Source organism: Pristiophorus japonicus, chromosome 1, assembly GCF_044704955.1.
Source record: "Pristiophorus japonicus isolate sPriJap1 chromosome 1, sPriJap1.hap1, whole genome shotgun sequence".
NCBI lineage: Eukaryota > Metazoa > Chordata > Chondrichthyes > Pristiophoridae > Pristiophorus > Pristiophorus japonicus.
Genome location: NC_091977.1, coordinates 339,072,702 through 339,097,840, shown reverse-complemented (window position 1 = coordinate 339,097,840; position 25,139 = coordinate 339,072,702). Strand labels below are relative to the sequence as shown.

General features: G+C 43.3%; 1 protein-coding gene across 11 annotated transcripts in view; it reads left to right on the top strand.

Moving 5' to 3' along the window:
• Positions 1-25,139, top strand: part of golga4 (golgin A4) — a 550,135-nt gene that overhangs the window by 408,545 nt on the left and 116,451 nt on the right. For all 11 annotated transcript variants that reach the window (XM_070889514.1, XM_070889499.1, XM_070889470.1 and 8 more), the window contains 2 exons: positions 11,604-11,782; positions 23,140-23,271. In XM_070889514.1, coding sequence (XP_070745615.1) covers positions 11,604-11,782; positions 23,140-23,271 — 311 coding nt within the window. The remainder of the gene's footprint in view (positions 1-11,603; positions 11,783-23,139; positions 23,272-25,139) is intronic.

The following is a 25,139-nucleotide window of genomic DNA, read 5'->3' as shown; positions in this document are numbered from 1 at the left end:
GGAATCAGTCTGGTGAACCTTCGCTGCACTCCCTCAAGAGCAAGAACGTCCTTCCTCAGATTAGGAGACCAAAACTGAACACAATATTCCAGGTGAGGCCTCACCAGGGCCCTATACAACTGCAGTAAGACCACCCTGCTCCAAAACTCAAATCCCCCAGCTGTGAAGGCCAGCATACCATTTGCCTTCTTAAGAACATAAGAATTAGGAACAGGAGTAGGCCATCTAGCCCCTCGAGCCTGCTCCGCCATTCAACAAGATCATGGCTGATCTGGTCGTGGACTCAGCTCCACTTACCCGCCCTCTCCCCGTAACCCGTAATTCCCTTATTGCTTAAAAATCTATCTATCTTTGACTTGAAAACATTCAATGAGCCAGCCTCAACTGCTTCCTTGGGCAGAGAATTCCACAGATTCACAACCCTCTGGGAGAAGAAATTCTTTCTCAACTCTGTTTTAAATTGGCTCCTCCGTATTTGAAGCTGTGCCCCCTAGTTCTAGTCTCCCCCACCAATGGAAACAACCTCTCTGCCTCTCTCTTGTCTATCCCTTTCATGATTTTAAATGTTTCTATAAGATCACCCCTCATCCTTCTGAACTCCAACGAGTAAAGACCCAGTCTACTCAATCTATCATCATAAGTTAACCCCCTCATTTCTGGAATCAGCCTAGTGAATCGTCTCTGTACCCCTTCCAAAGCTAGTATATCTTTCCTTAAGTAAGGTGACCAAAACTGCACGCAGTACTCCAGGTGCGGCCTTACCAATACCTTATACAGTTGCAGCAACACCTCCCTGCTTTTGTACTCCATCCCTTTCGCAATGAAGGCCAACATTCCATTTGCCTTCCTGATTACCTGCTGCACCTGCAAACTAACCTTTTGGGATTCATGCACAAGGACCCCCAGGTCCCTCTGCACCACAGCATGTTGTAATTTCTCCCCATTCAAATAATATTCCCTTTTACTGTTTTTTTTTCCCAAGGTGGATGACCTCACACTTTCCGACATTGTATTCCATCTGCCAAACCTTAGCCCATTCGCTTAACCTATCCAAATCTCCTTGTAGCCTCTCTGAGTCCTCTACACAACCCGCTTTCCCACTAATCTTAGTGTCATCTGCACATTTTGTTGCACTACACTCTGTCCCCTCCTCTAGGTCATCTATGTATATTGTAAACAGTTGTGGTCCCAGCACTGATCCCTGTGGCATACCACTAACCACTGATTTCCAACTGGAAAAGGACCCATTTATCCCGACTCTCTGCTTTCTGTTCGCCAGCCAATTCTCTATCCATGCTAATACATTTCCTCTGACTCCGCGTACCTTTATCTTCTGCAGTAACCTTCTGTGTGGCACCTTATCGAATGCCTTTTGGAAATCTAAATACACCACATCCATCGGTACACCTCGATCCACCATGCTCGTTATATCCTCAAAGAATTCCAGTAAGTTAGTTAAACATGATTTCCCTTTCATGAATCCATGCTGCGTCTGCTTGATTGCACTATTCCTATCCAGATGTCCCGCTATTTCTTAATGATAGTTTCAAGCATTTTCCCCACTACAGATGTTAAACTAACCGGCCTATAGTTACCTGCCTTTTGCCTGCCCCCTTTTTTAAACAGAGGCGTTACATTAGCTGCTTTCCAATCCGCTGGTACCTCCCCAGAGTCCAGAGAATTTTGGTAGATTATAACAAATGCATCTGCTATAACTTCCGCCATCTCTTTTAATACCCTGGGATGCATTTCATCAGGACCAGGGGACTTGTCTACCTTCAATCCCATTAGTCTGTCCAGCACTACCTCCCTAGTGATAGTGATCATCTCAAGGTCCTCCCTTCCCACATTCCTATGACCAGCAATCTTTGGCATGGTTTTTGTGTCTTCCACTGTGAAGACGGAAGCAAAATAATTGTTTAAGGTCTCAGCCATTTTCACATTTTCCATTATTAAATCCCCCTTTTCATCATCTAAGGGACCAACATATACTTTAGTCACTCTTTTCCGTTTTTATATATCTGTAAAAGCTTTTACTATCCGTTTTTATGTTTTGCGCAAGTTTACCTTCGTAATCGATCTTCCCTTTCTTTATTGCTTTTTTAGTCATTCTTTGCTGTTGCTTAAAATCTTCCCAATCCTCTAGTTTCCCACTAACCTTGGCCACCTTATACGCATTTCTCTTGGATTTGATACTTTCCTTTATTTCCTTGGTTATCCACGGCTGGTTATCTCTTCTCTTGCCGCCCTTTTTCACTGGAATATATTTTTGTTGTGCATTATGAAAGAGCTCCTTAAAAGTCCTCCACTGTTCCTCAATTGTGCCACCGTTTAGTCCTTGTTTCCAGTCTACTTTAGCCAACTCTGCCCTCATCCCATTGTAGTCCCCTTTGTTTAAGCATAGTACTCTCGTTTCGACACAACTTCCTCATCCTCAATCTGTATTACAAATTCAACCATATTGTGATCACTCATTCCGAGAGGATCTTTTATGAGGAGATCGTTTATTTTTCCTGTCTCGTTACACAGGACCAGATCCAAAATGGCTTGCTCCCTTGTAGGCTCTGTTACATACTGTTCTAAGAAACAATCCCATATGCATTCTATGAATTCCTCCTCCAGGCTTACCCCCTGCGATTTGATTTGACCAATCGATATGTAGGTTAAAATCCCCCATAACTACTGCCGTTCCTTTTTCACATGCCTCCATTATTCCCTTGATTATTGCCCGCCCACCATGAAGTTATTATTTGGGGGCCTATAAACTACGCTGACCAGTGACTTTTTCCCCTTACTATATCTAATCTCCACCCACAATGATTCAACATTTTGTTCATTGGAGCCAATATCATCCCTCACAACTGCCCTGATATCATCCCTTATTAACAGAGCTACCCCATCTCCCTTCCCTTCCTGCCTATCTTTCCGAATCGTCAGATACCCCTGTACGTTTAATTCCCAGTCCTGGCCACCTTGCAACCATGTCTCTGTAATGGCCACCAAATCATACCCATTTGTAATGATTTGTGCCGTCAACTCATTTACTTTATTTCTAATTTCTTCAGCGCATGCTGTACCTGAATGCCAACTTTCAATGACTGATGTAACTTGACACCCAGGTCTCGTTGCACCTCCACTTTTACTAATCTGTCGCCACTCAGATAATATTCTACCTTTGTATTTTTGCCCCCAAAGTGGATAACCTCACATTTATCCACATTATACTGCATCTGCCATGCATTTGCCCACTCACCGAACCTGTCCAAGGCACCCTGCAGCCTCTTAGCATCCGCCTCACAGCTCACACTGCCACCCAGCTTAGTGTCATCTGCAAACTTGGAGATATTACACTCAATTCCTTCATCAAAATCATTATTGTATATTGTAAATAGCTGGTGTCCTAGCACTGAGCCCTGCGGCACCCCACTAGTCACTGCCTGCCATTCTGAAAAAGACCCGTTTATCCCGACTCTCTGCTTCTTGTCTGCCAACCAGTTCTCTATCTACGTCAGTACATTACCCCCAATACCATGTGCTTTAATTTTGCACACCAATCTCTTATGTGGGACCTTGTCAAAAGCCTTTTGAAAGTCCAAATACACCACATCCACTGGTTCATCCTTGTCCACTCTACCAGTTACATCCTCAAAAAAATTCCAGAAGATTAGTCAAGCATGATTTCCCTTTCATAAATCCATGCTGACTTGGACCGATCATAGAAACATAGAAAATAGGTGCAGGAGTAGGCCATTCGGCCCTTCGAGCCTGCACCGCCATTCATTGAGTTCATGGCTGAACATGCAACTTTAGTACCCCATTCCTGCTTTCTCGCCATACCCCTTGATCTGCCTAGTAGTAAGGACTACATCTAACTCCTTTTTGAATATATTTAGTGAATTGGCCTCAACAACTTTCTGTGGTAGAGAATTCCACAGGTTCACCACTCTCTGGGTGAAGAAGTTTCTCCTCATCTCGGTCCTAAATGGCTTACCCCTTATCCTTAGACTGTGACCCCTGGTTCTGGACTTCCCCAACATTGGGAACATTCTTCCTGCATCTAACCTATCTAAACCCATCAGAATTTTAAACATTTCTATGAGATCCCCTCTCATTGGGCCCAAATTTTGGGCTGTGCCTAGAACAGCGCAGCCCCGACCTGGATGCCCGTTTTTCGAGCCCGAAAGTGCGGCAAAAAAATACCTGCACATTTTCCGGCTCCCTGCAGGTCCTTTGCAGCTCGGCGCAGCGCAACACGAGCTGTGAGGGGCGGAGCCAGGTCCCAGCGCTGAAATAGAAGAATGTTCCCAATGTTGGGGAAGCCCAGAACCAGGTGTCACAGTCTAAGGATAAGGGGTAAGCCATTTAGGACCGAGATGAGGAGAAACTTCTTCATTCAGTGAGTGGTGAACCTGTGGAATTCTCCACCACAGAAAGTTGTTGAGGCCAATTCACTAAATATATTCAAAAAGGAGTTAGATGTAGTCCTTACCAATAGGCAGATCAAGGGGTATGGCGAGAAAGCAGGAATGGGGTACTAATGTTGCATGTTCAGCCATGAACTCAATGAATGGCGGTGCAGGCTCGAAGGGCCGAATGGCCTACTCCTGCACCTATTTTCTATGTTTCTCTATGTTTCTACCTCTGCACAGGCACGCTACAGTGGGCGTGCATGTGCAGTAGCTCCAGGTGCCCGAAACTGTGTGGGAGGGGCCCGAAGCATGCAGCCCCTAGCCCTGGCCGAATGGCCTCACTGGAGCTGCAAGGATCAGGCTGCACCTCCCTGGTCCTGCTCTGGCTCCAGCTGGCTCTCTCGACCCCCCCCCTCCCCTCCCCCCTTGCTACCAGCTCCCGCTCCGACTACCCCCCTGCCCACTCCGACGAGCCCCCCCCCCCCGGTCCCACGCGCTCCAACGACCCCCCCCCCCCAAGCTCCGGCTTCCCCTGGCCACCGACCTTGCTGGGGGCGGGCCCCGCCCGAAGTCTTGGGCCCGGCTTCTTCTTGTCAGCCGGGCCCGTTCAGCCTCCTCCCTCTCCTCTTCCCCTCTCCCCCTCCCTCTCCCCTCTCCCCCTCCCTCTCCCCCTCCCCTCCCCCCCTCTCCCCCTCCCCTCCCCCTTTCCTCCCCCCTCCTCCCTCCTCCCCATCCCCCCTCCTCCCCTCTCTGTCAGAAGCACATAGACACTGACGGACAGAGAGAGTGACACTGACACTGACAGACAGAGTGTGAGAGAGAGAGACACACACACTCTGGGGAGGCCCCGTCCCAACACGCTGTTGGAGAGCTCCCCGGTGCTGCAGTCAGTGAGTAGAACATTTTTTATTTATTGATTTTTAAATTTTTTTTTGAATTTTTTATTAATTCTTTTGATTGATTTATTAGTTGATTTATTGATGTATTTATCATTTATTATTGTTGATGGCTCTTTATTTGTAAAACTGAAGTGTTTAATGTTTGTAAAGTTCCCTTTACACCTCCCCCACTCCCATTCCCGACGCCTGATTTGTAACCTGCACATAATTTTCTAAGTGTCAGCAAGGTTTTTCTGAGCGTACACTTACTCCATTCTAAGTTAGTTTGGAGTAAGTTTTCACTGCCTAAACTTTCAAAACGGGCGTAAGTGGCCGGACGCGCCCCCTTTTGAAAAGAAATCTGTTCCAAACTGAAACTGAAATCTGTTCTAACTGACTAGAACTGGAGAAACTAATTGACGAGAATTGCAATTTCTAAGGTACTCCATTCTAAACCAGTTGCTCCAAAAAAACAGGAGCCACTCAGGCCGAAACTTGGCCCCATTTTTCTGAACTCCAGTGAATACAAGCCCAGTTGATCCAGTCTTTCTTGATATGTCAGTCCCGCCATCCCGAATCAGTCTGGTGAACCTTTGCTGCACTCCCTCAATAGCAAGAATGTCCTTCTTCAAGTTAGGAGACCAGAACTGTACACAATACTCCAGGTGTGGCCTCACTAAGGCCCTGTACAACTGTAGTAGCACCTCCCTGCCCCTGTACTCAAATCCCCTCACTATGAAGGCCAACATGCCATTTGCTTTCTTAACCGCCTGCTGTACCGAAATGTCAACCTTCAATGACTGATGTACCATGACACCCAGGTCTCGTTGCACCTCCCCTTTTCCTAATCTGTCACCATTCAGATAATAGTCTGTGTCTCTGTTTTTACCACCAAAGTGGATAACCTCACATTTATCCACATTATACTTCTGCCATGCATTTGCCCACTCACCTAATCTATCCAAGTCACTCTGCAGCCTCATAGCATCCTCCTCGCAGCTCACACTGCCACCCAACTTAGTGTCATCCGCAAATTTGGAGATACTACATTTAATCCCCTCGTCTAAATCATTAACGTTCAATGTAAACAGCTGGGGCCCCAGCACAGAACCTTGCGGTACCCCACTAGTCACTGCCTGCCATTCTGAAAAGTACCCATTTACTCCTACTCTTTGCTTCCTGTCTGCCAACCAGTTCTCAATCCACGTCAGCACACTACCCCCAATCCCATGTGCTTTAACTTTGCACATTAATCTCTTGTGTGGGACCTTGTCGAAAGCCTTCTGAAAATCCAAATACACCACATCAACTGGTTCTCCCTTGTCCACTCTACTGGAAACATCCTCAAAAAAATTCCAGAAGGTTTGTCGAGCATGATTTCCCTTTCGCAAATCCATGCTGACTTGGACCTATCATGTCACCTCTTTCCAAATGCGCTGCTATGACATCCTTAATAATTGATTCCATCATTTTACCCACCACCCATGTCAGGCTGACAGGTCTATAATTCCCTGTTTTCTCTCCCTCCTTTTTTAAAAAATGGGGTTACATTGGCTACCCTCCACTCCATAGGAACTGATCCAGAGCCTATGGAATGCTGGAAAATGACTGTCAATGCATCCGCTATTTCCAAGGCCACCTCCTTAAGTACTCTGGGATGCAGACCATCAGGCCCTGGGGATTTATCGGCCTTCAATCTCATCAATTTCCCCAACACAATTTCCTGACTAATAAGGATTTCCCTCAGTTCCTCCTCCTTACTAGACCCTCTGACCCCTTTTATATCCGGAAGGTTGTTTGTGTCCTCCTTAGTGAATACCGAACCAAAGTACTTGTTCAATTGGTCTGTCATTTCTTTGTTCCCCGTTATGACTTCCCCTGATTCTGACTGCAGGGGACCTACGTTTGTCTTTACTAACCTTTTTCTCTTTACATATCTATAGAAGCTTTTGCAGTCTGTTTTAACATTCCCTGCAAGCTTCCTCTCGTACTCTATTTTCTCTGCCCTAATCAAACCCTTTGTCCTCCTCTGCTGAGTTCTAAATTTCTCCCAGTCTCCGGGTTCATTGCTATTTCTGGCCAATTTGTATTCCACTTTCTTGGCTTTAATACTATCCCTGATTTTCCTTGATAGCCACGGTTGAGCCACCTTCCATTTTTTTATTTTTACGCCAGACAGGGATGTACAATTGTTGTAGTTCATCCATGCGGTCTCTAAATGTCTGCCATTGCCCATCCACTGTCAACCCCTTAAGTATCATTCGCCAATCTATCCTAGCCAATTCACGCCTCATACCTTCAAAGTTACCCTTCTTTAAGTTCTGGACCATGGTCTCTGAATTAACTGTTTCTTTCTCCATCGTAATGTAGAATTCCACCATATTATGGTCACTCTTACCCAAGGGGCCACGCACAACGAGATTGCTAATTAATCCTCTCTCATTACACAACACCCAGTCTAAAATGGCCTCCCCCCTAGTTGGTTCCTCGACATATTGGTCTAGAAAACCATCCTTTATGCACTCCTGGAAATCCTCCTCCACCGTATTGCTTCCAGTTTGGTTAGCCCAATCTATATGCATGTTAAAGTCACCCATGATAACTGCTGTACCTTTATTGCATGCACCCCCAATTTCCTGTTTGATGCCCTCCTCAACATCATTGCTACTGTTTGGAGATCGGTGCACAACTCCCACTAATGTTTTTTGCCCTTTGGTGTTCTGCAGCTTTACCCATATAGATTCCACATCATCCAAGCTAATGTCCTTCCTAACTATTGCATTAATCTCCTCTTTAACCAGCAATGCTACCCCACCTCCTTTTCCTTTTATTCTATCCTTCCTGAATGTTGAATACCCTTGGATGTTGAGTTCCCAGCCCTGATCATCCTGGAGCCATGTCTCTGTAATCCCAATCACATCATATCTGTTAACATCTATTTGCACAGTTAATTCATCCACCTTATTGCGGATACTCCTTGCATTAAGACACAAAGCCTTCAGGATTGTATTTTTAACACCCTTTGTCCTTTTAGAATTATGATGTAGTGTGGCCCTTTTTGTTTCTTGTCTTTGTTCACTCGGCCTTCCACTATTGCTTTCCAAATGCACTGCTATTTCATCTTTAATAATTGATTCCAACATTTTCCCCACTGCTGATGTCAGGCTAACCGGTCTGTAATTACCCGTTTTCTCTCTCCCTCCTTTTTTAAAAAGTGGGGTTACATTAGCTACATTCCAGTCCATAGGAACTGATCCAGAGTCGATAGACTTTTGGAAAATGATCACAAATGCATCCACTATTTCTGGGGCCACTTCCTTACATACTCTGGGATGTAGACTATCAGGCCCCGGGGATTTATCGGCCTTCAATCCCATCAATTTCCCTAACACAATTTCCCGCCTAATAAGGATTTCCTTCAGCTCCTCCTTCTCACTAGACCCTCGGTTCCCTAGTATTTCTGGAAGGTTATTTGTGTCTTCCTTCGTGAAGACAGAACCAAAGTATTTGTTCAACTAGTCTGCCACTTCTTTGTTCCCTATTATGAATTTCATTTGCTGTATTTAATGTTTTTTTTGTATTCATCAAAAATGTTTCAACAAAGATTTTTCGAAAATGTCCCCGTCCCCTTTTATTGCTGAAACTTATTTAAGGAGTTAATTAACTATTTTACCATGTTATTGCCGTATTTCAGTCTCTTCCTGGGGATGTTAATGACATGGTATAAGAGGGATATGTATGAGGGTTGAATTACTGAAGCAGTATTCGGACACCAATCCTCATACCACTTTGAAGGCTCACTGCTTTTATCATTCCGTAACTTGTCCTTATTATCTTTGCTCTTCACGATAATTAATCGTTGGTAATCTCTATTCTGTCTGTACTTGATGGTTTTATTGGTAAATGGTTCTTCTGGTTTTCTATTAATCCTTAGTCTGACTACACTGGTAAACTATCCAAAACAGAGTTGGGATAAATGGGTCATTTTCCAGTTGGTAGGCTGTAACTAGTGGGTTGCTGCAAGAATCATTTACAATCTATGTTAATAACTTAGATGAAGGGACCGAGTGCAATGTATCCAAGTTTGCTGACGATACAAAGCTAGGTGGGAAAGTAAGCTGTGAGGAGGACACACAGCCTGAAAAGGGATATAGGCAGGTTCAGTGAGTGGGCAATAAGGTAGCAGATGGAGAATAATGTGGGGAATGTGAGGTTATTCAATTTGGTAGGGAGAATAGAAAAGCAGAATATTTTTTAAATGGTGAGAAACTATTAAATGTTGATGTTCAGAGAGATTTAGGTGTCCTTGTACAGGAAACACAAAGTCAACATGCAGGTACAGCAAGGAATTGGGAAGGCAAATGGCATGTTGGCCTTTATTGCAAGGAGGTGGAGTCCAAGAGTAAGGAAGTCTTGTTATAATTGTACAGGGCTTTGGTGAGACCACACCTGGAGTACTGTGCACAGTTTTGGTCTCCTTATCTGAGGAAGGACATACTTGCCTTTTAAGGCGGCGCACTAGATTGATCCCTGGAATGAGAGGGTTGTCCTATGAGGAGAGATTGAGTATATTCAGCCTACATTCTCTGAAGTTTAGAAGAATGAGAGGCGATCTCATGGAAACATACAAGATACTGAAGGGGATTGACATGGTACATGCTGAGACGTTGTTTCCCCTGGAGTGCTCGGGGAATAATCTCAGGATAAGGGAAAGGCCATTTAAGACAGAGATGAGGAGGAATTTCTTCACTCAGAGGGTTGTGAATCTTTGGAATTCTCTTCCCCAAAAGGCTGTGGATGTGGAGTCATTGAATATATTCAAGGCTGAGATGAATAGATTTTTTGACTCTCGAGGAATCTGGGGATTATGGGGATCAGGCGGGAAAGTGGAGTTGAGGTCGAAGATCAGCCATGATTTTATTGAATGGCGAAGCAGGCTCGAAGGGTCGTTTGGCCTACTCCTGTTGCTATTCTTATGTTCGTTTGAAAGTCTAAAGTAATGGGACAATGTATTTATGAATGTTATTTTATCAATTAAATGTTATAAGTCATTACATTTTGTGGGAAAATGTAATGAGAATTATTTAACAGTATAAATGGGAATGTTATGGGAAAAACAAGATTACAGTGCAAAGCTCCTAATTAGGGAATTCAGTTGGCATTATCATCTCTCAAAACTGCACAAACTGAGTTCTTCATTGATTTAGATGCCATCTACCCAAATATATGTATTCTAATGACAGTTGCATGGAATTATTTGTAGCATTAAGGTAAAGGGGCAGGTTCAACTTGTTACTTAGCTGTTGGCTATTCCTTCCCTTAACTTCAAAATAATTGCTGGTTTTAGATGGTTTCTGGTATCATTAATTTGATAGAGTGGGATCTGAGTTGAGTATGTATGTCAAATCAGTCTTCAACCGCCCTGTAAAATAAGGAGAAATCTTGATCGATGTTACTTTATCGTTTTGAGGAAAAATCTGTACTAAATTTGGAATTAAACATTGCAATGTTTCAAAGCTGGGGAATGTAGTTTCTAATGGAGATTCTAATTGATGCGATAATGCAGCTTCTTGAATAACTTTGTTTACATATTTGTTCAATTGTTTCTCTCCATCATCATAGGCAGTTCCTCGGAATCGAGGAAGATTTGCTTCCACTCTTAGTACGAGTTCTTAGGTGGCTTACAGTCCAATACGAGAACCAGTCTTTGTCACAGGTGGGACAGACAGTGGTGGAAGGAAAGGATGGGTGGGGAGCCTGGTTTGCTGCACGCTACTTCCGCTGCCTGCGCTTGCTTTCTGCATGCTCTCAGCGACAATACTCGAGGAGCTCAGCGCCCTCCCGGATGCACTTCCTCCACTTAGGGCGGTCTTTGGCCAGGGACTCCCAGGTGTCAGTGGGGATGTCGCACTTTATCAGGGAGGCTTTGAGGGTGTCCTTAACTTGCATTGATTCACTTTCTCAGCTGAACCACATAAAACCTAACTTATCCAAGAACATCTTAAGCAATTTCAATGTATGTATGTGAAATTGCTGCTCATCAACTTTCAATGGTGGATGAAATCTGGTACCGCATATTGAAGTAACATGATTTAATTGTATTGTTTATTGCCCGGTCCTGATGCTGAAAAGCTAATATATTGTGAACCAAGAGTAGGGTATCTTGGGGCTGTAAAAAGCTTAGCTGAATTGTAATTAGCTTTTGATTTATTCAACTTCTGTCACATTTGAATGTGGGTCTTTTGACAGAACTGTATGGCATTCATATTAAATTAACAGGTTTGATCCTAGTTTTCAGTCTCATTTGTTTCTCCAGCATTCGAGGAGCTTGAGAAAGCATTGGTCGCAGCTCAGAAATCTGAAGATCGTCGTAAAAAGCTGAGGCAGGAGATGGAAAAGCGGATAACAGCTATAGAGGAAGCAAGTGAAGAAGAACGAAAGAACTTGCAACAGGAGCTCACACGGGTTAAGCAGGAAGCTGTTAATATAATGAAGGTAAGATAAAATGTCATATTTGTATTGGATTGTCTTTTATTCTAACATTGATAGATTTATTCCTGCAGTAGGTGGAGTTGATAGCTGCGTTGGTCTCTAGTAAATGCTGTATTGATTTACACACGTGGGGAATCATGGGTGAGGAGTTTATGCTGAACATTTTATCTTTTCATAAGAATGCAAAGAATGTTCTTTGCTTAATTCTCACAAAAGCATGCATTATTTTAAAACTAAATATTTGGAAATGTGCATTTGCATCATTTAAAAAGGAAAGAAAACAAGGTTTTTACTTCTGAGGCCTTTTTGAAGTAAAATAAATTCATCTCAGAAATCCTGAAATTAAAGTTGGAAATTTCTGGACCGGTCTCATTTTGAATTGTTAGATAGATAATTTGACCTTTCACACATTGCTGATTGATTTCTAAGCAAAATAATGAATAAATCTATGAAAGAGGCATATTTTATAAATGACATGAATGAGACAGGAGCTCACACGGGTTAAGCAGGAAGCTGTTAATATAATGAAGGTAAGAAAACTAATACCAGATAAAAGTGTTTGGATGAGGACTATTTTCTTTCTAACCTTCACGTTGATCGATTTATTCCTGATTGAGTACTTACACTAAGTTTGATTTTGACGAGGTTTGCCTAATGCTGTAAAGCATGGAAAAGGCCATTTGGCCATCAAGTCTGTGTGTTTCACATACACCATGTGCAATCTGCCCTGCTTATGTATTCGACTGATGAAAAGTTCTGCATAAATACTCCCGAGTACCCAAAGATTATTGAAATAAACTCCAGGATATTCATCCTGGATCATGTCTCCCCTTTTCATCTTTTCTCCGTTGGAAACAAAGTTGAACTGTGCAAGTTGCTCCCATAATTTGGAGTCTTAGCTTCCAGGGCCAACCTTGTTGCTCTGGGTTGTAACCAAACCTTCCTTTAAAGGTAGGGTAGCCCAAAACCGGCAGTTATCCAAATGTAGCTACACGAGTAATCTATACAGATATAGCGTCTCAAATCCGGAAGCCTCGGGACCGAGGCTGCTCCAGATTTCTGTATTTCCCGACTTCGGAACGACTTTCTGACTCCCGAGTCCGGAAATGCCCGAGCCCAGGTTCGGGTATTTCCAGACTTAGGGACGTCTTTCCAACATCTCGAGTCTGGAAACATCTGGGCCAAGGTAGATAGATAGGGGAGGGGAGATGGGGTCGGGTGGCTGAGCGGCGGGGGGGGATCGGCCCGAGGTGGGGGTGAGGTCGGCCCGAGGCGGGGTGAGGTCGGCCCGAGGTGGGGGTGAGGTCGGCCCGAGGTGGGGGTGAGGTCGGCCCGAGGCGGGGGCGAAGTCGGCCCGAGGTGGGGGTGAGGTCGGCCCGAGGTGGGGGTGAGGTCGGCCCGAGGTGGGGGTGAGGTCGGCCCGAGGCAGGGGCGAAGTCGGCCCGAGGCGGGGGAGAGGTCGGCCCGAGGCAGGGGCGAAGTCGGCCCGAGGCGGGGGAGAGGTCGGCCCGAGGCAGGGGCGAAGTCGGCCCGAGGCGGGGGAGAGGTCGGCCCGAGGCAGGGGCGAAGTCGGCCCGAGGCGGGGGAGAGGTCGGCGGTGGTCGAGGCGGGGTGAGTCCATTGGTGGTGGGGGGGATGTCCAGATTGCAGAACATTTTCCGTGTGACCCCGCCATGTATTGGCCCGGATTCCGGAAAATTCTGGATTTCGGACGCTCAACCTGTAACTGGAAGACAAGAGAATCTCCAATTGCATTGCTCAAAATAATGGGCAGATCGGGAGTGGAGGGAAAGAAAAGAACAAAAACAGATAGAAATCAATGATCAGGACTTTTGCCATTGAATGGAGTTAATGTGTTAAATATATTAAAGTTTTTTTTTTAAAGCTTACAAAAGGTGAATACTGGTCATTAATAACCACAGGCCTTTCTGAGGCAATGAAAAAGTATCAAAAGCAAAAAATGCAGGAACCATGCATTTGTGAGGTAATAAAAAGACTTGGGAAAGATCCATACATAAAGAAAATGAGAAATGCAATTTAAAAAAAAAAATCTGAAATAGAAACAGAAATACTCGGCATACCCAGATCTCCCAGCATCTGAAAAGAGATTAGAAAAGCCAACACACAGGTGCAGAAATTGTCCTAAAAGCAAGCATTTGGACATCAGATCAAAAAGGAGAGATGAGTCAAAGGAAAGGGAAGGGGAAGAGGACTTGGGTTGGCTGTCATCCAAGACCGACTTGGATATTCAGTCCTTGTTACTGGAGACAAATAAAAATCAAGACAGCGAGGAACAGAACTTTCTTTTCATTTGTCTCTTTCATTCTGCTCACCAAAATTGTTGTCCCTTTGCTTTCTTGTTTGTGATTGTGTATTTACTACAGCTACATTTCTTTTCTCTGCATTTGCCCCCAGCTCCAATTCATTTCACATGCATTCCAGGTGAGCTTTCACTGTGCTTCTTTTGGATCTACTCATGACGATTGATTTGTTATTCAATGCTCCTAACATCACTGCTCTTGCTGTTTAATGCAATCCATGCTCTCTGCCACGCACCACCACATAACGCTTTTGACCTCTTCAGCTGCAACAGCTTCAACCAGTATCACAGCTGTTCTGATCCTCCGTTCCAAGTCATCCTCACCTCATCAGTCACTTCAATTTAAAAAAAAAATTCTTCCTCTCGGGTACTAAGGACCAAAAAAAATGCAGGCATTTGTATATTTACAGTGTTTTTCATTTATTTTATTTTTCCAACTTTTCTGTGTCTCTTTCCTGTGCCTTTTCATCACTTTACTTGGCTATCCTCGTGCCTTTTTCTTCTTATTGCCTCACTGAAATAACCTTGACATATCATGTTGGTTTTCATCTCTTGCAAGCTTTTCAAAAAAGCTGTTTGTTGACCAGTTAACCCATTAACTCTTCTTTGACATATTCTTATCCTTTTCCTGTTGTTCACTTGCACCCCCCCCCCCACCCCGCCTTGATTTGTTCATTCTGATTAAGGGGCTCTTTTGTCATCCACTTTACAATTCTGATGAATGATGTCCAATCAATATGTTAATAAAGTCCTTTCTCTTTACAGATATTGCAAAGTTCCAGCATTTTCTGCTTTCATTTCAGATAGTATTATCCACTTTTTCAAAATATTGAAGGATAAAATACACCATTACATGTTCAATTAAATCAAGATGCTTTAAAGGAAACTGAGTGTTATTTTTACTTGTATTAGATTCGTTTTTCATATTTCTACATTGCATTGACTATTACACATGCCAAGATTAATGAAAAGCACATGTGAATTTCAGTGTTGAACATTTTCTGCCCAAAGTCCTATCAGCCGTATAGTCAGCCTCTTTAAACATTCCATTGTACTTTTACGGTCATAAAAAATTCCACATGTCCACTAGTCAAGCTACATCCAATCAAACCAGGTTTATTGCAGATTTGTTTTTAAAGCTGAAACAACACTGGACTACATACATTCCACGGCACTGTGGAATTCAGTTCAGGAGTTAATAAAATCTAATACAATTATTAACTAAATAAATGCAAATTTGGCTATTAAACCACGACTAAATACCACACACACCGGTTAGATATTTGGTGTTCACTTTAAGTAGCGCATGTGTGTCAACCGTGGCTCTGAGTCAGAACTTTATGGGTGCAAGTCCCAATCTAGAGACTTGACCACAAAAATCTAGGCTGACACTCCTGTGCAGTGCTGAGCGAGTGCTGCACTGTCGGTGGTACCGTCTTTCAGATAAGCCGTTAAACCGGACCCCGGCTCGGGTGTACGTAAAAGATCTTATGGCGCTATTTCATAGAAGAGTAGGAGAGTTATCCATGGTGTCCTGCCTCATATTTATCCCTCTATCAATACAACAGAAACAGATTATCTGGTCATTAGCACATTGCTGCTTGTGGGACCTTGCTGTGCACAATTGGCTGCCACATTTCATACATTGCAAAGCTGACTATACCTCAAAATACTTCATTGTCTGTAAAGCGCTTTGGGATGTCCTGAAATCATGAAAGGCGCTAGATAAATGCAAGTCTTTTTATGAATTCATAACCAAAAGCAATACTTGATATCTGATAAAGGTATCTCCTTCCACAAAGCTAAATTGGAAAAAAAATCGAGAGCTCCTGCTTCTTTGTTAGGACTGCCACATTGAAACAATCCATGTGTGAGCAGTTGCATCTCATTGTTGCACCCTTGAAGCCTAAGTGATATTCTCCACCAGCATATGGCACGAGGCAGACCCGACAGACTCCCCATAAACATTACCCCTCCTAAACCCAATACTGGAGAGGATCATTTTTCCTTTCAAGAAGAAAACACACAGTGACCGAGTGATAGGGACCTACCTTTACAACCACAATTCCCTGTAATATGAGTTTCTGATCGCTCCTGAGTCATCATTGCAAGCTGCTAAATGGAGAACAAGTACTTCCTGAAGGGAAAAGCAAACTGAGGACATATTCTCCTTCCTATTTGTGCATCTCTGAGCAGCTAATTATAAAATAGTAGTTGCACAGGGCATGAAGAAACCAAAAAGGGGGAGATGTAAAAAAAAATATATAAAACACGTCTTCACTTTCCCTTCCACCTCTATCTCCATATTTTTTAATCATTAATACAAAGGCAATATTCCAAGCCTTAAGGAGAACATAAAAACTTGCGGCGAGATCTTATCTTGCTCTGCTTGATAGCCATTGATGATGAAGCGGGAGTGTGGGTTTCGGCTGTGTTGTCGGTTAATATTCCCCACATACTCCCTGTTAACACCCTGATCATGATTGACATCTCCCGGCAGTGCTTTAGGAGGTCATTGGTAAAGTTTTAACTGCACCAAGATCGCAATATCTCTATGGGCAGCTATCTTCGAGGTCAGCGGCGATGCGATGGCGATCACCTCTGACTGCAAATTACGGGTCATTAAGAATTATTCTGATAAGTAAAACAAAATTTGCACAGGTTGAGCGTCCAAAATCCAGAGTTCCGAAATTTGGAACCGTGGCGGGGTCATCCGGAATCCGAAAAATGCTCTGAAATCCGGACCCGCTACCACTCCGCCGCTGGACTCCCCCCACCTCGGGCCACCGCTGACCTTCCCCCGCCTCTAGCCGCCACCGACCTCTCCCCAGCCTCGGACGTCTGCTTCGGGCTGGCCTCACCTCTGCCTCGAGCCGACCCCCCCGTTCCCGTCCCGCCCCCCCCACTCCCCTCGGCTGCTGCTCGGCCGCCCGACACACCCCCTCCCCCCCCGGCCCACATCCCTCTACCTACCTACCTTGGCCCAGGCGTTTCTAGACTTGGAACGTCAGAAAGACGATCCGAAGTCTGGAAATACCCGAACCTGGGCTCAGGCCTTTCCGGATTCGGGACATCAGAAATGGCCTTATTCCCGAGGCTTCCAGATATTCGACACTGTATCTGTACTTCCAATAAAAAATCTACACCTGAATCATATGTCTTCAGATCTGCTGTATTGCTATTAATTCCCAATGTATTATCAGTTCCACTATTTGCATTTATTTTTTCTAACATGAACTGAAGGTAAGTTATCACCATTTTTTGTTTAAACAAAATAATGGTGCAGCCTTACTTTATGAATACTATATCATTGCTTATTCTCTGAGTGATGTTGTAGTGCAGCTTGTTGGAGCAGTGAGTTCATGTCTGTAATCTTCCATCCTGTTAGTTTCTTCATCTCGGCCACATTTTTGAAACTGAGGGAAGGCTATGTGACCTATAGTGAGCAAAGCAAGGAATAATTTCGAATGAGGATCCTACAACGGATGTTGTGTGCCTTTAAGCTTCACATTGAACTTAGCTAAAGCAATACCACCTCCCTCTACGTCATTGCCACAGAGTTAATCTCTATCATCATATTCCCACATAAGAGGCTGCTCATGAATATTTCAATGCTGCTTGGAAAATCTAGCTTGAACGTAACCTCCTCCTGTTAACAAGAGGATAACAACATGAACATGTCAAAGGGAAATGTTGAATATTTTAACTCCAATGGAGTTTAGCCTCAGCGAGAGTAATTGGAGAGTATTGACATTTTTACTTATTTTAATGTACTTTGACTACTTCATTCTAGCTGCTAAATAGTATGCACCTTTTAAAGCTGTTTATTTTGTGCCTTACCTGTGGGCTGGTTTGAATCTATATTATGTTCATTGATTACCCAAGTGGCATTAATTTTCCTGCAATGGTTGACGACTTAAAACAGTACTACTGAAATTAACTTGGAGATTAGTTTTGAGGAACAAAGGACCAGTGGAATGTGAAAGGCCAGAAGAATGTGGCGTTTCACCTCAATGGGAGCTCAGCCTCAGAGGTACAATTGGTACAAAATGATACGACCTTTTCAGTTACTGAAGTGTTGGATTGGATTTTATTGAAGAGAAAAAACTTTGATTTACTATGGCGAGAGAAAACTCTGTGATATGTGGTTCCTGCATGATCTCGGAAGGCCCTAAATGCTGTGTGTGCCTAGATGACTGGAGGCACAGCAAGTGTCGTCGACTGCTTGTACTTGAGCTCAAAGCTTCTGAGCTTGAGTTGCTGTTGACACTGTCACTTACTGAAGCCTGAAGGATATAGGGCCCAAGTTTCCCCAGGAGTTGCTCTGTGTTTTTTGGAGCAACTAGATTTTTTTGGAGTATCTTAAAAATCGCAATTCTGCCCATTTAATTTGCTCCAGTGTAAGTGAGTTATTTAGGTTTTTTTTTTAGTTTAGTTTTTTTTTCAAAAGGGGGCGTTATCAGCCACTTATGCCTGTTTTGGCCGTTTAAGCAAGTTTAGACAGCTAAAAGTTACTCCAAACTAACTTAGGCCAGCGTATGTGGCCACTTGTGTCCTAACAGAAAAACCTTGCGGTGAGCTAAGAAATCAGCGCCGGTAGCCAGAGAAGGGTGGGGTGTGGGGGCGGGGGTGAGGGTGAGAGGACCTTGCAAAGCACTAAACACCTTCACAACAACATTTGTTCACTCGACTCTGATTCTTGGACCTCGGAACTTATAGTGGGAAAGGACAACACATGACACATAATTTTATGCTTTACCCAGTTTCAGTTTTATTACGCAACAGAAACCCGACTATAAACTACAGGACTAGACTGCTGAGAGAAATTTGACTTTAGACATATAATCACTGGCTGTAGCTCTTCTTCTGTCCGTTCTCTGCAGTGCCTGTTCCTTTTCTGTCCTTCTGTCTATTCCTCCTGCTTCTGTGTTTCTTTTTTTAAATTTCAAAATATACTTTACTCATAAAAAATTTGTACAGTACTTTCAAAAGCAGTTCAGTACGTTTAGCTGCTGTCAGCAATCCCATACACTACATTTGGGTGCTGACGGCAGTTCCGTACGATACATTTCCTTGCTTTTCAGTTCAAGCACAATTCGGTACAATTCCCTGTCCAGTGATTCAATTAATATGGAAGAACCACTGTCCTCCATCCTTGTGATGTCATCATTTTATTACTTTTTATTTCTCATTTTGTCCTCTTGATCAGACCTGTAATAGCTCCAGGTTCGAGCTGTCTCCATTGTCAGGGAGACGCTGATGTTTAAGTCCCTGCAGCTGCTCCAGGCTCGTGTTGCCTCTGTTGTCAGGGAGACGCTGATGTTTAAATCGTTAAATAAAGATGGTGGTGAGGGTGTGATTGAGCAGATCAGTAGCTGCAGAAATGTCATGGTGAATGGGGGTCAAAGATTGGACAGTTGGGAGTTCATAAGTGCAGTTGCGAGAGAGTTTTTTTCCAGGGTTGGGGGGAGCGGGGTGGAAGGGGGATGTGGGTGGAGAGTGATGCGAGGAAGTGGTCAGAGTGGTCTGCGATTGACACTATGGGAGTAGCGAGGCCACAAGAGATGGCAAGGTCAAAGGGGGTGGCCGTGAATATGGGTTGGCGAGAGTTTACATGGAGGGAGAGATAAAGGGAGGATAAGAAGGCAAGTGACTCAGGAGAGAGAGCATGATGAATTGAGATGGAGGTTGAAATCACGGAGGATGAGAAGTCGTTCGGTGTAGAGGGAGGAAAGTAGTGAAGAAATGACCAATTAAAGCAAAAAGTGTGCATTAAAGGTTACAGGTCTGTGGATAAATAGAGTAAAACTCCTCTGAAACTTAAATCATAAAACTAGGGTCAGCAATGTTAAATACATTTTTAAGTAATATCAACAAAATGCAATGGGGAAACAAAAGTCGAGATTAGAGGGGCTAAAAAGGAGTATGAACAAAAAGGAAGATAATATAAAATGAAATCATTTTTATAATATCAAAAGTAAAAGATTAGGTTCAGAATATAGGACCGCCCAGGAATCAAAAGGAAAGTCTAGTGGAGACTGAAGGTATGGCAAAGATATTAAATAAATATTTTGCATTTTATTTTCTGCAAAATATGATAGAAATTATAATGCAAGTGCACTAGAGGAGGATGTGGAACATTGTTACAGATAACTAAAGAAAAGGAATTGGTTCTGAAAAAAATTGCGGAACTTAAATGTCTTGATGCCATGTACCCGTGGCTGTTGAAGGCAGAGAGGAGATAGCAGATGCTTTGACCATAATTTTTCAAACCTGCTTGGTGACGCATATTGTGAAGAAGAACTGGAGGATAACTAGTGTAATACCTCTGTTCAACAACAGAGAAACGTTAAACCAGCTAATACAGATCACTTCATCTAATGTCAGTTGTGGACAGATTTTAAAATCCATAAGTTGCAATTAAATTAGAGATACATGAGTTCATGAAAAATAGCCAGCATATATTTAGTAAAGGAAAGTTGTGTTTGACAAATTAAATTTTATTTAAATCAATGATGCAATAGATATATGGATTTTCAGGAAGCATTCAATAACATTTCACAGAGGCTTCTTAAAAAAATTGAGGTGTGTTAAAAGATAGATAAAACCTGATTGGAAAGGAAACAAAGAGTTACGGTAAATGGGTAATAAAAACAGAAAATGTTGGAAATACTCAGCAGGTCGGGAGAGAAACAGAGTTAACGTTTCAGGTCGATGACCTTTCTAGTTCAGAACCCCAGTTCTGATGAAACATCATCGACCTGAACCGTTTGGCTCAATCTTCCCCAGTTATTTGTGGTGTTTTTTTGGCGTGCAACGCTTTTTTTGGCCTAAATTAAAATATCCAAGTTTCCTCCAAACATTGTGCGCCAGTGTAGTGATGATTTTTTTGGTTAGTTTTTTTTTACCTCATTGCGGGCATAACCTGCCACCCGTGCCAATTCTGGCCATTTAAGCAAGTTTGGCCAGCTCCGATTTACTCCCAATTTTTCTTCGGACGGCGTATGTGACCTCTGTGGAAAAACCTTCTGGGCAATTAAAAAAATCGGCGCAGGTAAGGAAATCAACGCAGCAGATGCAATTCCAGGCCCCGGCCAGCAGCAGCAGAGGGGAGAAAGAGTGGGAGAGAGGGTGGGGAGGTCTTTGGGCCAGAGTTAGGACTGGGTACCGGCACCGGCAGGGGAGGGAAGCCTTTCAGCCAGAGTTAGGAGCAGGTATTGGGAGGGGGAGGCCCTTTGGCTGGGATAGTAACGGGTACCGGCATCGGGAGGCCTTTTGGTCTGGGATAGTGGTGGGTACTGACACCGGGAGGCCCTTTGGCCTGGGATAGTAGCGAGTACCAGCATCTGGAGGCCCTTCGGCCTGGGATAGTAGCGGGTACCGGCACCAGCACCGGGAGGGGGAGATGCACTTTTGTCGTAAACACTTCAATAAATTAATGGTGCTAAGTTGCAGAATGTGTAAGGTGCTTGTGCAGGTTGCTGTGAGCTGGCTGTTGAATGTGTCACTTTCCAGCCTCAGCCCGCAATGTGTACCTGGTTACCCTGGCAACCCGATCTTTTTGGCGCAGATCTTCGGTTCCACCCCTAAAGCTAAAGGACAGGCTAGGCGGTGCCAAAATGAACAATTCAAACGGGGAAACTTGGATGATTTTTTTTGGTGCAGTTGGGCCCCAAAAAAATTGGGGGTAACTCTTATACGCCAAAAAACAGCTTTGGGGAAAATTGAGCCCGTTATCTTTGTTTCTTTCTCTACAGATGTTGCATGGCCTGCTGAGTATTTCCTTCATTTTCTGTTTTTATTTCAGATTTCCAGCATCTGCAGTATTTAGCTTTTATAATAGGGTAAATGGGTGATGCTCAGAATGGAGAACAGTCATCTGAAGCTGATGCCATATTAGTAACAGTGGCAGTTTTTATTTGATATCAGTAAGACCTAATACATTACAGTATTTGAACAGCAGCTTATAAAGAACAATTGAGAATTACATCATTCCATTGATCCTTGGGTAGAGGTTGTGAAGTCCTGTTCCACATTCCCTCTTCACTTCATCCTTGTTCACCCTCCAGCTGCTCACTGTTGAATCTTCTATACTGAGAGTGGTTCCAAGCCCCCAGGTTGTACCCCAAAAAAGGAACTTGCAGCAAAATCCATCCAATCACGTTCTCGCCACCCCCCCCCCCCCGCCCCCCCCCAAATCATTGATGATGCAGACGGCACTTGGGCCCCTCCTATCTCTGTCTCCAGTCTCATCACACACTTCTATTGTTACTGGGGTAATGGCCCATCCTGCAGACCTTTAAACAAACAGCTTACTGACTGTAATCAAGTCTCAAAAATTGCCCTAATTAGTAATTTAATTAGAGGAATGAATGTAACTGTGGCCTACAAAGATAAGAGATTAAATGTAGTCTATCAATGACCAATATTATAAACTAATCAAGGTGGTTGTAGATTGGACAACGGAAAAAGCAGCACACTCGTTGGACTGGCAAAGCCTATTGTCAACATGTCGCAGTTTGAGGTGGATTCACTGTTGTATGCAAGCTGCAATTTTAAATTATTTCAGAGGCAAAGACCACTGCATCAATAAAGGAAGAATAGATAAAGCTGAGGAAAATACAGGGCTATGGAGAGGGCATTGAGAAGTATTGGATCTGCAGTCATGACTGTCTTCCTTCTCTGCTGTGAACTTCTATGGTTCTGTAATTATAAATACATTTGAATCTAAAAATTAGTGGCTTTTGCCCAATGTTTTGATGTCAGCATTTTGTGGCACCTTACTTGATTGGAATTCAAAGGGATCTGTTTCTGTGCTGCACATCTTGACGTGTAATAAACTTTGCAGAAATTATTACAGAATTGTGGGCAACAAATAATGAGTCCATTATAATATGGTAGGAGGAAAGGAAAACCATTGCTCATGAAGGTTTTCTAAATTACTGTTTGATTATCAAAACCTCACATTGCTCCAGTTAGTTTGGATAGCTTGCATGCATTTTGAGCGGTACTGATGTTGGAAATTTGCTTCTTGCTATAGAAGTCCTCTGAAGATCGTATTGGAGAACTGGAAAATGTTCACATGGAAGCACTGACCTGCAAAGAAAAAGAGTTTGAGAAGCAATTGCAGGCTTCTCAGTGGGAGTTTCAGGAACAGTTGAAAATGGCTCTGGTATGTACCATGTAACCTGAGCTTTTTTTAATTGCATGCAAAATAGATCAATCATTTTCTGTGTCATGGTAACGATGATGATGATGATTGTGGAACAAAAGCATGTAGACTAGGTTCAATGTCTCATTAGTACTCCAAAGCACAGTCATGTCAATGCAATTATAAAATCCTGGCGGATATTGGCTTGATTCTGAGAGTAGTTTCCCACTTTCTTCAAAGGTATCCATTTTACAGTGCCGTGTTTCCAACCCATTTTTAACTGTACTTTTTAATAAAATGAAGCCTGATAGGCCAGGATTGTTTTTTTTCCTCATACTTCTCAGTCCACTACCAACCCCCCTCCCCACCCCCAAAATGTTCCCAACATTTTTAGCTTCTGTTTATAGCAAAAAGGCAGTTACCATAAACCGTTCAAGTCCAGCATGATCTAAAATCTGCCCAGGATTAACAATGACCTCCTAAAGGTGGTATATCCTATACCTAGTTCACATGGCATGTACACTATATTCTCCATTCTTCGACAAACCAAACTAAAACTACAACATCAGATTTATTTTCATAGGAAATAATACAGAAACAGTAAAACACATCAGAAAAATCTTCTGTACTTTCATGATGCAGACTTGTATTTAGATTGTGCAGGTCTCAATTAAACCACTGAGATTGGCTCTTCAGCCAAAACCAAAGCACAGGGGAGAAGTTGTAAGTTCTTAGCTAGCCCTGAAGCCTCTGAATCAGAGTTGCTAACCATCCATGTTAAAATGATACAAGGTATTACACAGAATGCTGGTGAGCAAATGTTTGAATGCTTTTTGGTTTTCAATGACAGTTAATGACTTGACCTTATAATTTAATTTAATTGACTGACTGCGGAATCAACTTGTTAATGGGCGGTAGTGCTTCCACTGGTGCTGGTCAGTGCATACACTTCCCAGCAGGACGACCTAGTATCAATCAGCTGCATGTATCTGACAGGTATTGAGAGTATTTTGTGTTATTCTAAATATCTCCATTTCCCCATCACCTAAAGCTCTTCTCGCACCCTTTTCAGCACATTCCGATATCAATGTCATGGAGCCCTAGGCACATATCAACCAGCAGAAACTATTTGAAAAAGCTTGCCCCAACTGTTATATATGAATAAAGAGTCTGACTGGATACTGTGAGCTCAAAGTAAAATGTGACCGTAGTCTTTTATTGCAAGTCTCCAGAGTGCCTCTCCAGCCTGTGAGGCCTCCTTAAGTACCTGTGCTCCCAAGGGATTGTGGGATCCCTTGGGACTCCAGGAGATGAGCCCTCTGGTGGCTGTACAAGGTATATACAAGTTTACATACATAATACCAAATTAGGGATGTATGCAATAAAGGTACAGCAGTTATCATGTTTGACCTTAATCTACATATAGATTGGGCTAACCAAACTGGTAGCAATACGGTGGGGGAGGATTTCCTGGAGTGTATTCGGGATGGTTTTCTAGACTAATATGTCGAGGAACCAACGAGAGGGCTGGCCATCCTTGCTATTGCAGGAGTGCCGCGAAGGTTCACCAGACTGATTCCCGGGATGGCAGGACTGACATATGAGGAGAGACTGGATCGACTGGGCCTGTATTCACTGGAGTTTAGAAGGATGAGAGGGGATCTCATAGAAACATACAAAATTCTGACGGGACTGGACAGGTTAGATGCAGGAAGAATGTTCCTGATGTTGGGGAAATCCAGAACCAGGGGACACAGTCTAAGGATAAAGGGGTAAACCATTTAGGACTGAGATGAGGAGAAACGACTTCACTCAGAGTTGTTAACCTGTGGAATTCTCTACCGCAGAGAGTTGTTGATGCCAATTCATTGGATATATTCAAAGAGGGA